Genomic DNA, 13,446 nt, shown 5'->3' on the forward strand with positions numbered 1-13,446 from the left:
AGCTGGTCACCTCTGCTGCCTCAGAGGGACAAACTCAGTGTGCCTGGGGTTACACCTAAGCTTACAACCACACACACTTGCTGGACAATGCAAGTTAAATTTTATATTTGCAAAAGATCTTTGACTCTAAAACCAATTCGCCAACATCTCCAAAGTCACTTTTCAGTTCATGCCCTTTGTATACTAGGCAGAATCTAAATTAGCCAATGAACTTACCTGATATGGGACTTCTACTGACTCATAAAAGTTTGGGGTAAAAGCTTACCCCATCAAATTATCTTGTTTATGAAAACAGTGTGCAAAATGGAGATTTTTATAAAAAAATTTACAAGGGACTCAAATACACAGTCACTTCAGTGTCAAAGCCAGTCAAAAGACAACTCTCCTGCAATTCTGCGGCAGAAGAGACTGGACTTTATCAGATTCAATGATTAATTTGGGTACAAGTTTTGTGCCATTGGCTGTTCTGGATACTAGAAAGAAACTCGTTAATGGAAGAGTGCCCAGATCTATGCCTCAAAACATAAGACCTTGACAGGGCTTTGCCTTACATTTTTATAAATGTCTCTATATTTATCTAAAGCCTCCAAGCAAACAAATGGCTGCAAAAACAGTGTTACTTTCACTGAGCTTTGTTTCCAGCAGGAAACCAAGTTCACCTGGCTTTATTTGAGGGTTCTGCTCTTACATTGTATGATGAGCTTTCTGTGTTCCTCCCGTGAGTCCTCCATAGTATAGAGGGTTTGTTTCGTAATGCTATTCAGATCCACATTCCTCCAGTCCTCCAGCATTTGAAATGTGATGTCTGCACTGTGGATCACCGTTCTTGATGCCTGTAATCCAATCCAATCTATTCGTTAGTTCATGGTTTATTAGATTAAAAAATAGGCTTTATCCCCTTTTATGCTTCCTTAGCTAGGCTCACTAAGTTGATTCTCCTCAAGGACCCCCAACCCACCAGCTTGATGTCTTACAGACATCACAGGACCCTCTAACCACAGAGGACTCCAAGTCATTTTGCCTACTCTAGTCAACTGCAAGTATTTTGCTTGCATCTACCACAAACCCCAATGAGCAACCCTAATCTGGTGGTGCTGTTACTAGACTCATCAATCTCTAACAGTTCTGTTGGTTTTCTTGACCAGCTTCAGTTCAAAACCAAAAAGCGAAAAGAAAAATCAAGCCAAAACCAAACAAACCCCACTCAGGTTTGCACCCTCCCCTCTCCCAAACTATGAAGACTCTCATTCTTCCCTCAGCCACCTGAAAAAGTTAAAGCTCATCTGTCTCTGCATCAGATCTGCTTCTTGGCTGGTTGAGGCAGGGGTCTACTTTTGATAATGGGGAAGATGGACTGAGAGGAAAGGAAGTGACACAAGGTCATGGTCATATAACATACACCAGATCTCTGTAAGTTAAGCAGAGATGATAACGCACGCTAAGGTTATCAGCTTCCCCAAGGAAACGATTCATTTCAAAAGTCCTTCATGTGAGTACACTGTTTGATCCCAGGTCTGATGCAGAAGATGATTGTGTTCTCTGTATCTTGCTTTCCTCCGAATCCCTATGGACCGCCAAAGTTCAGTGATAACCACAGTGTTTGGGGAAAGGTAGCACTGGCATCTCTGCCTCCACCACTAAAATAATGGAGTAAAAATCTACAAAGAAGTCCTTGCAGAAGTGTTTTTTTCTCCCCAGAGCTTTTTCCTCTGTGCTTCACCACTCACAGGGTTAACTTGGGGTCTTGGATACACCTTCCAAAAGTAGATCTTTCAGTGTGACAGGGAAAGCAAACAGTCTGCTCCAGTACATGGGTGAAACATAAATGAATTCAATGCATCCTCCTTCTTTTAATACTACACAGAATTTGGCCTCCTGAATTTTTGATATGTAATTGTGATCTACATTAACTGGTGAAAAATAAACACTCCAGAGTAGTTTTTATATTCACTTGCTATTGTTGCAAGAATATTTCTATTTAAAACCCCAGTGGTTCAACCATTTTTTTTTTTACTAATTTCCATTTGATTTATAATACACAATTAGACTTTGAATTTTTTTGTCAGGCATACAGAAATTTTTCTTGCTTTGCAATAGGCCTGATACAAACCACTCTGAAATCAAAGGAATGCCTCTCATTTATTTCATGGAAATGAATCATCTCTTCAAATCAAATAATATTTTTTTTTCATAAAAGTTCCCTGCTGAATGTAATGATCAGGTGTTGCTAGTTGTCTAGAAAAGCATTTTTTGCTGATTACTTTTTGATTTTGTAAAGATGCTCACAATAAATATTGGAGGCAAACTGCTAACATGATGTCTTTCTCTTTGGGCAATGTCTGGCCTACCAATTCATAAGATTATATGGAAAGTCAGTAAAAATGGCATTCAGCAAACTTGGGTAACTGAAATATTTACTTGGCAGAGATGATTTAGTGATGTCTGTCGCCGGAGTATTTGTGAGAATCTTCTGGACACTGCAGGAAAGAAGAGATACATATTTACATACTGTGCTAAATAAAGAAAATTATTTCTGAAAATACCAAATTAAAACAAGAACCAAAAAAACATATCCAGTCTCCTATATACATTTGTGGCTACATAAACTCATTCAAATAGTCCAGTTTTAACTTAGTTTAAACCTTGACCTAAACCCTTAAATCTGGATGCTCAATCAGTTTTACAGAGGCATATTACAAGCAGTGATTTATAGATGCTCTGAATAATGAGATGACAAGAGAAATGCAGAGGACAATGGAAGAGCTTTGCTTGTTCAGCACAGCAAATTTTCTCTTGATACACAAAGGAACTGAAGACCAGAAAGAACAGTTTAATAGAAAGGAAAATGTCAGTGCAAGAACAACTGGGCATAAAATAATGATAGCTACATTATGTGTGGAAATTAGAAAAGGGTGCTAAGTCTTAACGCAAACAAGTTTTGGAGGAGTCTTCTGACTGGACTAGTAGGAGTTAAAATCAGTTTCAGGTAGCATTTGATCAAAGCTTCTGAAAGAGGCTTGCAGTTACTCCTGTCAGTACCTCCATTGGCTGTGTACACTATCACAAATTCTGATGAGGAGGAAACAATTACTAGTAACAAAGGCTCATGTAAAAGGTAGGATGCTCTCAAGTATTTCCTTATGCTAAAATCACCAAAGACTTGCAGATCTATCCAAACAGGCATTAGATGTGGCCACAGAGTAGGTTTTTCTCTCTGTACTGTACATACAGGCAGTTAAAGAGTACAGATTAAGAATAACTACAAAATGTATTGTCTGTCTCTTTCTCTCTCCCTTTAAGATCAGAAAAGATTTTACTGTTATAAAGTATATTCTCAGTTCTGACTTTGTGCAACTTTTAAAATAAATTAGTAAAAAACACAAAATACCTAAAATTAGTTGTTCCAACTTACATCCTGACTGTTCTCAGTAAAATATACACCTAATTTTCCATGCTGATCAAAATAGTTAATCCTTCTCCTAAATTAGGTTTTTTCTTTTCCCCCCTTTAACTTTGTGGTGTGGAATTTAGTGCTCATGAAAGCCAAAGAATTGAGAGCCGTGAAATAAAGCAGGCTTTATCAATAGGTGATGTGCACTGCAGGCATCTACAAAGCATGTCTGAAAAGGACTAGTGCCCTTTCCTGTTGTGACATGGTAATTTGATCTCCTTCATTTTTAACTCTGGCACTTTTTTGAGTAAGGGCCTCAAGTTGTATTCAAATTGTGCTAGCCTAAAGGTTTGTTTAATAATTTCCTTTGCCTAATATCAACCCTAATGTTTGCATACTATCAACACAATTAATTTCTTATCAGAATCCACAAGAAAGGAAAAGCAATTCTTCTCATTTTTGAGCAGTGCTCATTTCACTAGATGAAATTGGTTCTCATGAACAAGTGGAGATTGTAAGTGAATGCAAGATTTATAATGCTGACAGGTTTTACTTCCTAAAAGAACACTAGTCTCCCTTCCAATTAATTTGTAATCAATAAACACTATATACATCTCAGGTTAACAGAAGAGAGATTGGGCTATACATACATTCAAATTTGATATTTCGTAGATTTTCTGGTAAATCATGGAGAGCTACTTTCAGCCACTCATCCAGTTGCTTTGCAAACTTTCGGATCACCTGTGTCAAACTGAAAAGAGAAATCACTACATCAGAACATGTTTACTCTGTGCTTTATACAATAAAATCTGTGAATGTGTGAAGACTACGGGGCAGTTATTTACAACTCACTATTATTCAGAGTTGCTGGCATGAAGAAAAACTTCTGAAAACGTTTGCAGGAAAAGGAAAACTTATCACCATGTTCAAAACCTCACAGAGAGTGAAAGTCTCTGTACTGTGCTGCATTCATACTTACAAACAGTATTCTTAGCTTGAAATAAAATCATTCCCACTCTGTACAAACACGAAAACATAAAATCACAACTCTTTAGAGAAGACAACAGATCAAGATTTGGATTTCAGTTCAGCTGTGCTCACCTTTATACAGATGTATACAGGGATGTGGAAGTGAAGTAACAACCAACTTTACTACAGGCTGGAGCCAGGGAGTGAGTGATGATGGTGGGGAGGAATTTCCAGGCCAAACCCACGCAGGTGGGGAAAGTCAGGACGGAGAAGGACCTGCCTGCTTAGCTCTGCACAGGATAGGAACTTATCCAGACAAGTGAGATTTCTCTCTTCTCCCTTACTACCCTTTCCTGATGGCTCCATCATTTCCTGCTAAACTTGGTAGGGAGCTCGTTCTGCCCTTCTTCTTGGAATTGCTCCGTATAAAATTACAGTTTCCAGGAAAAGTTGCAGGGTGTTGTGCAGGGGAGCCTAATAATTGGTTCTTGTGCAGGGAAGCCTAACAGTTGGTTCTGCCAGACCGAGATGCACTGTCTGTAGCAATACTCAAGATACACAAATGAGAGAGAGAGGAAAGATGCAAGGAACTTTCCCTATTTCAGCCAGGCAGCTTCTTGGTTTTGTACTCCTAATACTCTGCACTGAGAACAGAGCTGGTAAAATAAACACAGCCATAGGTCTGCTCTGCTCCATGCAGACACCTAACAGGACAGGGGATGGATGACAACTGCTGCACCCACTAAAAAGTGGCTTTTCTGGAGAGCCAACATTTGTTTCCAGGAAGTCCCTCAGAGGATTCTGGCTGAGTCAGCAAGATTTCCTTCAGGAGCTTCCATTGCAATGAGACCCTTCTTCACCCCCTCCAGTGCAGGCTATGGCTTAATAGCCACAATCTGGCCCTTTATATGCATTACAAAAGTCTATATTCACACTCAAGTCTCTCCTTATTTTCTATGAAAGAACTAAGCAGCTTGAGAAAAGGACTGCTGTTCTGTTTAATCCTTCCAATGAAATAGATTTGGGGGGGTGAGGGGCAAAGCCTGTAAAAATGTACATGTCTTATCAAGGAAAGCCCATGCTTATAACAGGTTTCTTGTGGAAAAAATACTTCACCTGTACTTTAGCAGTCATACAGTGCGCACAGGAGAGCAGAACAACATCTTGAAAACATTTGCCATAATTAGAGCAGCTTTAAAATCTTAAGGGCCAAATATACAGCACCAATAATAACCTCTATAGCAATATTCTTAACAAATTACTCAACCTCAGGAAGGCATCAGTCAAATAATACTAAAGAGGTACACATAAATTTAGAAAAAGAGAGTTTCCTGATGCTCATATTAGGAAAATCAAAGGGGGAAACAGGTTGACTGCACTCAATGACTACACTTTTTGCTATGAACTGCTGATCTCTGTCCTGCTTTATCTATATAAACAAGACTACTTGGACTCAGATGAGCTCCAGATAGGAAGACAACAGCTGTCATCTACCACATGGAATGGAAAAGTGAATTTAGCTTTGAAACAAAGGAGGCAAATACTTGTTAATATTAATAAAGTGATCCTGAAATAAGCATGCATCTGTTCTTCATAGAATAGTATTTAAATTAAACCAGCTTGTCCAAGATGTCAGAAGTATGATCTTCATGTTTTATCCTCCTGGCATGCAGAATAACAATTGGGTTCCAAGAGTGTAAACAGAGACAAATGCTTAGGTTGCAGTGTCTGAATATGCATGTGAGTATTTACAAACAGAGCAGCCAGGCCAGCTCCCCTTGTCACTATAATTCAGAATACTGTTATGCTGTTATCCCAGATTAGCAGAAAGGTGTCTGAAATTTTCAGAAGACAGTGTGACACTCTGCAGCCTACAGATTTCTGACATTACCTGAAAGCTGGGACATGACTATCAGCTTCATGTTAATAAGCCGAGAAGAAAATGGTATCCTTTATCCCACAAAAAATATAACAAGTTTTTCACAATACAAGTGTTGTTAAAATCTGAGCATTTCTTCAGGAACATATCAGCTCTTCAACTCCTTTGAATTGACACTGCAATTTAAACTTGGGAAATGGGTGGCAGCAAGCAGCTTTCTGAGAACTGGTGCCATTCTTGAAGAAAACACGTATCACAAAGACAGCTGAGTTAAAAGTGGTCAGTGCTGCTAGCTCTACTGACCTGTCAGGTAATGCTTGTAGTACCGTTGGCATCAGAACTCCAGAAATTGCTTTGTACAGGATTGAATCACAAACTCCCACTATATTCACTACAGTTGAAGAACCCAATACAGGCAGCATATGAGGAGGCATCCCTTGCCAAAAGTGCAGAAGAAAACTTTGAACCTGCAATCACAAGAAGAAGCAGGAATGTTTAAGTGAAAATAATCGAAGGCCACAAATACCATTTTCCTTAAATGACACTGTTTATATAGCATTTGTTTCAGCCCCAGAGCTGGGCTGATGGTGTACAAAACAGGCAAGGCAAGTTCCTTAACTAGACAGGCTCATACTGCAACACAGCGCACAATGGGATAATCAACCAAAGGGCGAGGAGACACTCTGACCTGGTGACAGGGTGTCTTTGTGTCACTACAGCAGAGAGACCCATGGGAACCACCGTATTTTTACCTTCCATCAGTGGCTAGTGAGTGTAACTCTGGCTTCCACATGTCAAGCCTTTTTATCTCTCTTTGCTCTCTGTGTCTGTATACAAAGGAATTCAATCTAGACCTTGGTGTAGGGAGGGAGAGAAGCATAGCACATGGCTTATAGGGGTCAATATAGCATTTTCTGTCTTCATTTTGGAAAGAAACACTACACTTTTGGATTTCTTCTTTCCTCCACTATGAAGGAAAGAGGAGAAAGAATAGAGAAAGACAAAAAAGAAAATGGGGAGGAGATTTCAGACACAGTAAAATATAGCTCTGAAAATTTTCATTCAGGAAATAAAGGTGTTATTCAGTGCATGATATGACCAGTTCTACAGGGGTCAGAACACCAGTATTCTTAAGTGATAAGCTTTTGCACACAATCCGTACTGAAATAAGTAACCACACCAGGTACAGTAAAGAATATTTACTGTTTATATATTGTTGCTGCTTAGCCCTTTCCCCACCATTGATCCTGACAAACAGATTCCCTAACAAAACATAACATCCTGCTCTTAAGAAAGTATTCTGAGACTCATCCAGCAAAACTTCATGAATATGTGTCACATATTTCTCTTACATGAGAACATCTAGACTGGGTACAGTGACTTAAAAGAGCCTCAGCTTTAAACCAGAAGAGTGTGAGAATTAAAAAATGAGAGGAAGAAAAGCAGGGAATTTCTTGCCATTGTTCAGAAGGTAGAGTCAAAAGACTTGTTTCCTTTGATTTTTTCCAGGACCTGGATGTCATATTTGAATCAGGCCCTCAGCATCTCTATAGTCAGATTTGTTTTCCCGGACTAGAGGCCTTCTCCGCATGGAATAGAAAACTGTTTGCATTCCAGTAATGTTTTATTTTTCAGCTCTAATTATAGACCTGTCTGCATGCACTGCCAGAAAACCCTCAGATTCAGTCAGATATGCAGCAGGTACAGATCTTACCCATCTCTAATGGATTGTGTCAACTGCTGAGCAGTGTGTGTGTTCCTAGCTGCACTGCGGTACAACTGAGCCATTAGGGACTTCATCTACAGCTTTCTGGGAGGCTGTAGGCCCCCCCACTGCCCTCCGCCATTGTTAATAGATCAGCAGAGCCCACCATTTTGGCTGCGGCACCTGCCCTGGGTTTGTGCTGAACATTCAGAGGAATTCCTTCAAACAGAGCTCAGTCCCAACTCAAAGCTTAGAAAAATGGTGATGGACACACTTCTTGAGTTGTAAGAACTGGATTGTCCAACATCTTGTATTGCTACCTTAATCTTGCTGGAGAATGGAGAGACAAAAACATTCCCATTGCTTTCATTCGTCTAACTCGCACAGTATTACAAGTGAGATTTAACACTATTGGCCACATATTATGTACTCAAGTATAGCTATTGATCATTATTCATGAAAAGAATTGGCCACCACAAAACCATAAGTTTGTAATATTACTTTTAAAATAAGTTCTCTGATCCATTAATACCTTATGTATCATTAAACTACAACTGTAGTTTCCAACCGTACCTCATCAAAGTTTGCTCTTATTACAGTGTCTAGTATCCTCTGACAGTGAGTTCTATACATCATAATAAAGGTAGAAACCTGAAAAAGAATGAGGGAGACACACAAATGATCATTCTACTTTAAGAAACCCACTTTTAAAACTATCAAAATATAGAGCACAAAAAACTAAGTTTTTTCTTATCTTACCTATGCACAATTGCAAAAATAATGAAATTGGGTAGAGTCTAGTTAGATTAGCTTTAAGATGAGTTTTCTTCTTAAAAGTGAATTCTCCCTTTGAATTAATGGATTTTTCTATGTCAGTGGGGATTCTTCAAATGTAAGAGGAGCAAAAAGCCTCAGTGAGATCAAAGATGAGAATGTGGCCCTAATTAGGACATAAAGAACTATAAAACCCTATTCTTTTGTCGACTTTACATTGATACTAGACACATGAATAGCATCAGAAAACTAGCAAGCTCAGCCAAGAGCAGCCAGAGCACTTTTGTCACATGTGCAGATAGGATTCTCTTAATTCTAACCTAGAAGGATAAGAAATGCACTAAGTCCCTCTCTGCTCAAGAGAGTATCAGAACTGTTTTTCAGTTTGCCATCAAATATGTTCACAGATTAAAAAGCTATAACATATTTAAAAACAGTTACCCTCAAACCTTACCTGCTGTATGTAATGTAACTTTAAAAAAAAAAGTGTGCACCGGCTTTAGAAATACTATACAGCTGATAGTGTCAGCTGCCTATTTTAAAGGAAGATATTTCTTCCTTCTATATGAAGTAACTAAGTCCCCCATAAATAAAGTCAAAACATTATTGAACTTATTCTAATTAAAGCCTTTATATTTTAGATAAAGCTTTCATCCAGAGCAGGGAAAAGACCCAAGACAAGCCAAGAAAAGATTTCCAAAGTGTTACCTTCTCCTCTGGCAAACTGGCTGGCAGATTTAGATCTTTGACATTTGGAAACTCTGGCAGTAATGTTCCCAGTTTGGATCGTGGTGAATATGCCACTGTCTGTTTGGTTACTTCTTTTTTTCCTGTTTCGTTGACCCAGGCTGCTCCTTTTTTAGAATACATCACATCATAATACTGGGAGTTTTCTTTCACTGCAATTCCATAATAATGGTACCTGATACAGAGATGTATATTTTATAAAGCAGTTTGTTTTAAAATTTTTTAAAAAAATATGGGGGCAAGAGAAACTGATAATGCTAATGATTTCTACAGTATAACAGACTGTGCAATAGTTTATATATTATTAACAAGCATTGATTCAGTAGCAGAACATTGTGGTAATATATTGGGCTTCCAATTTTCATTCCTTCTGGTAAAAGTAGTTCTCTCCAGACTTAATAAAGCTGACTCTGTTGCAGGGTGGGAAAATAATGGACTTCCATTTTTTTTCTTCTTCTTAAGAAAAAAAAAGCATCCTAAAGCTACTTGTTGGCAGAGTTCTGCTGTGCCGCTGCTCCTCTAGTTTAGCAAAAGCAGAGGTACAGACCCTCTGGACTGGCCCTTCTGTTGTTATTTCAGCTCCCTGATTCTCAGACTGTTGAGGGCTGGTTTGATCCCTGAAAACTGTGAGTCTTTATTGCAAATGAGTTATCAGAAATGTTTCAAAAATTGAAAACACTTCAATGGAAAGAGAGGGGGAAAAAAGGCTTGTGGTGGAAAGCAATGAGTGGTAGGAAATGTACAGTTCAAAATTATTTGCTTCATAACTTAGCATCAGCACCAGCCTTAGATCAGCGAGGGATACCATGCAACACTGTAACTCTGTCTGTGCAGACCACAGTGGGAATTACACTGTGTGGCTGTGCTATAAAAATGGATTGGTGGCCTTAAGGCACAAGTTTGTGCTACAACTTAGCTTTATTATAGGTGTTAATGGAAGCAATGATTATCCAGTCTAACTCTTGCATCAAAGCAGCAAAGGTAATCTTATTCCTTCCATAATGTGCTAACTTTTATTTCAGTTTCTCAGCTATAGGCACCACCGACCTAGCAGCTAAATTTTTAATTATTACAAAAGTCATCACAAGATCGTATTGCTCATATACTTTTGATTCACCCTGCCTTCCTAGAGGGAATTTTCAATGATCTTCCAAGGTCTCTCCTTACAGCCTATCAAAAGCCTATCAGACCGTGATGAGATGCTGTCTTCTGGATCCCACTATGGTGGCAGGAGAAGTTACCATCTCTGGATGTTTGCTGTACTCTCCAGACAGTTACTGATTTCAGATTGCTGACAGTAGATCTGTTCACTTGAATGGACCTGAGTTTGCTTTAGGCAAAATCAGCTGGTTTTACAAAGGTCATCATTAAATTCGTGAAAGAGCAGCGTTTAAGTGACAGTAGTTTAGACTAACTCAGGTGACTTTTTTCCTTTTTTTCACTCACAGTCATTCACCCACTAGTCAGTGCATGTCATAATCTCCAGCAGAAAGTGGTGGCAAAGAGCTGGAAGCCGTAATCTTGTCTACCAGCACAGATGGCCTGAGAGGAGGCCTAGGGAGTTGCAACAAAATTCTAGTACATGGCTCCCTTGCCATGCTCACTGAGGACGTTCCATGTTGTCCATTAACAATAAAAATCTGTCTTGAACTCAATATTGAATGATCCAAGTGAGATTTATTAAAACATTAAGCTGGCATGGTATGAATGGGATTTCCTAGCTTCAATACCTTAGAAAGCCATACTATCTGCTCCAAATCTGCCCATCAGGGCTTAGGCCAAAATGCATATTCCACACCAGAAACCAGGCTCCAGATCAGTCCTAACCCCTTACAGATAGCTAATGGCAAGTTTGTGCTAACCCTGGGGTTATAACACCAGCTGTAGAAGTTTGGCTTTTTAGCATGAATGTGAACAACTCCAGCTTGCAGTTCATGTCCCCAGTCTGTTCTCTAGCAGCTGTCATGCATGCACTGCACATAAGAGCCATAAAGCTCACATACGTCCTGTGCAGTATGTCTGGGGCTGGAGAAACTAAAAGGAAATGCTGCAGGGAGCTAGCACCACAAATTGCTGAAGGAAAGCGGGGGGAAAGGTCACAGCAGGCACGACTGCAAAAGTTCTAGATGGACTGAGAGGTTTGTATAACTTAAAGAGGGGGGTCAGACTCTTATATTAAGCTTCCTCTTAAATCAATTCAAGAAAAAAATGAATGAAAACCTGGAAAAGGTAGAATTTCACTGTGCATTATTTAATTTCTGGTATAGTTCACTTGGCAGTAAACTACATAAAAGAGTTTTCCAGATACCTTCAAAATCATATAGACAGCAATAGCCAAATAAACTCTGAAATTTTTCCATATAGCTTCCTCCTTCAGAAATTTTACCATCCCAAATGGCAAAAACTCACTGGTGCAGTTTACAAAGATTCTTTTCCAAGCACCTTCTCTGTGTCTATCAGAAAAGAACCTAACTTAATTCAATAAACAGGGCTTGAAAATTCGATCTGTAAAGAATAGCAATGCAGACTACATAATTATTTTTGTGGTAAATAGTGGAATGCGTTTTCCTCTCACGGATCTGGTATCTGCAGCACTCCTTTAAAAAAGAAGCAAAATTCCCTTTGCACCATGTCATTTCCATCAGTTTAACTAACCTCTTGTGTATGTAATTGAAGAGTTTCAAGCTACAGTACAGAAAGAAATTGCCTTTTATGTTTAGCTGCCTTCTCATGGCTCACCTGTTGTGGAACCCTTTTTAAGCTCAGTGCGATAGAGAACAGCTGCATGCTTACAGCAATAAACCCAGCTGCAAAAAAGAAAGCCTCATAACTGATGACCAAGAGCTCTGAACTTTGTAATGTTACAAGGCAGCCATGCTATAAAAAGACTGAAGGCAGAATAGTATGAAGTCAGATAATCTTAACCACTTCTATGGCTGAATTTGCTTTGACGGTAGCAGGGAAGTTGTTTGAAAATCGTACTGGCAGCAATCGGTCAGTACAGCAGGTGATAAAGGGACTGAAGTGTTAACACCTAAAGTAATTTCTTTGCATAACACTTAACTGGAATGCAGTCAGATGTTTCTGAAAACAAAACCAGAGCTCAGTTACAGCTGTGCTGTGTCTAGCAAGGAGTGTATTTATTGTAAAGGACTACAGTGTGCATGTAGCATGTGTGTGTTTATATGTCTCCCCTTCGTTGGATCAAATGAGGACTTCTCTGTATGCTACAATCCTTGGGGTGTTAACCACTCACGAAGATGTAGACATCCTCTTTTGGAGCAGAAGAGCTCAATTTCATACCTACTGAGGCTGTGAAATTTGAGTGACTATGGTCTCCCTCACAGAGGTGACCAGGGACTCTCAGGGGCCAAGGATTTTGCAGGGCACAGACAGCATGCCTTACAGAAACCCCTTCTTATTTGCTAGATAGGGTCCGCAGAACCATTGCAAAGGTGGCATGAGAGGAGTATGTGACCTGAAAGCCCCTCTGATAGGCATGTAGGTTAGGGTGAAAATATGCAAGAAATATTAAGTCTCATTGATTTTTAGCCTCATTGAGAGTAAAGAGACATAGCTTTTGGAGATGCAAGACACCTTCAGTCAGCAGATCAAGAACATTTTGCCCCTCTGAGAGACTCCTGGCGCTGTGGGAGGAGCTCCAGTTTGGAAATACAGCAGTGCTCATTCCTTTCATTAAATGGGAAGACAAATAACAAAGTTGTAGCCAATGTCAGAGTGATTTGATGGCTTACAGCTGGTACTCTTATATGAATGCTTCCATAAAGCAACTTGTGCACACTTTCACTCTGTCTTTATGAACTTCCAAAGAACTTATATTCAGTGCCAAATCCTGATTCTCTGAGTCCAGACCTATCATGCTTTCCTAATATGCTGTTGGACTAGCCCAGAATTTGCACCTGAGAGATTTCTGGTAACTCTGTTATTAGTGATGTAACGGTAGCTCTGAACTTGCATTTG

At 39.3% G+C, this 13,446-nt stretch overlaps 1 protein-coding gene across 1 annotated transcript in view; it reads right to left on the bottom strand.

The window, feature by feature from the left end:
* RFX4 (regulatory factor X4) overlaps positions 1-13,446 on the bottom strand; it is a 99,568-nt gene that overhangs the window by 37,850 nt on the left and 48,272 nt on the right. Inside the window, exons 9-14 of the mRNA XM_068401756.1 lie at positions 9,427-9,640; positions 8,518-8,595; positions 6,543-6,706; positions 4,042-4,142; positions 2,419-2,477; positions 689-833 (exon numbers count right to left, since the gene is read on the bottom strand). Of these exons, the coding sequence (XP_068257857.1) occupies positions 689-833; positions 2,419-2,477; positions 4,042-4,142; positions 6,543-6,706; positions 8,518-8,595; positions 9,427-9,640 (761 nt within the window). The remainder of the gene's footprint in view (positions 1-688; positions 834-2,418; positions 2,478-4,041; positions 4,143-6,542; positions 6,707-8,517; positions 8,596-9,426; positions 9,641-13,446) is intronic.

Source organism: Nyctibius grandis, chromosome 5 (assembly GCF_013368605.1).
Source record: "Nyctibius grandis isolate bNycGra1 chromosome 5, bNycGra1.pri, whole genome shotgun sequence".
NCBI classification, from domain to species: Eukaryota; Metazoa; Chordata; class Aves; order Nyctibiiformes; family Nyctibiidae; genus Nyctibius; species Nyctibius grandis.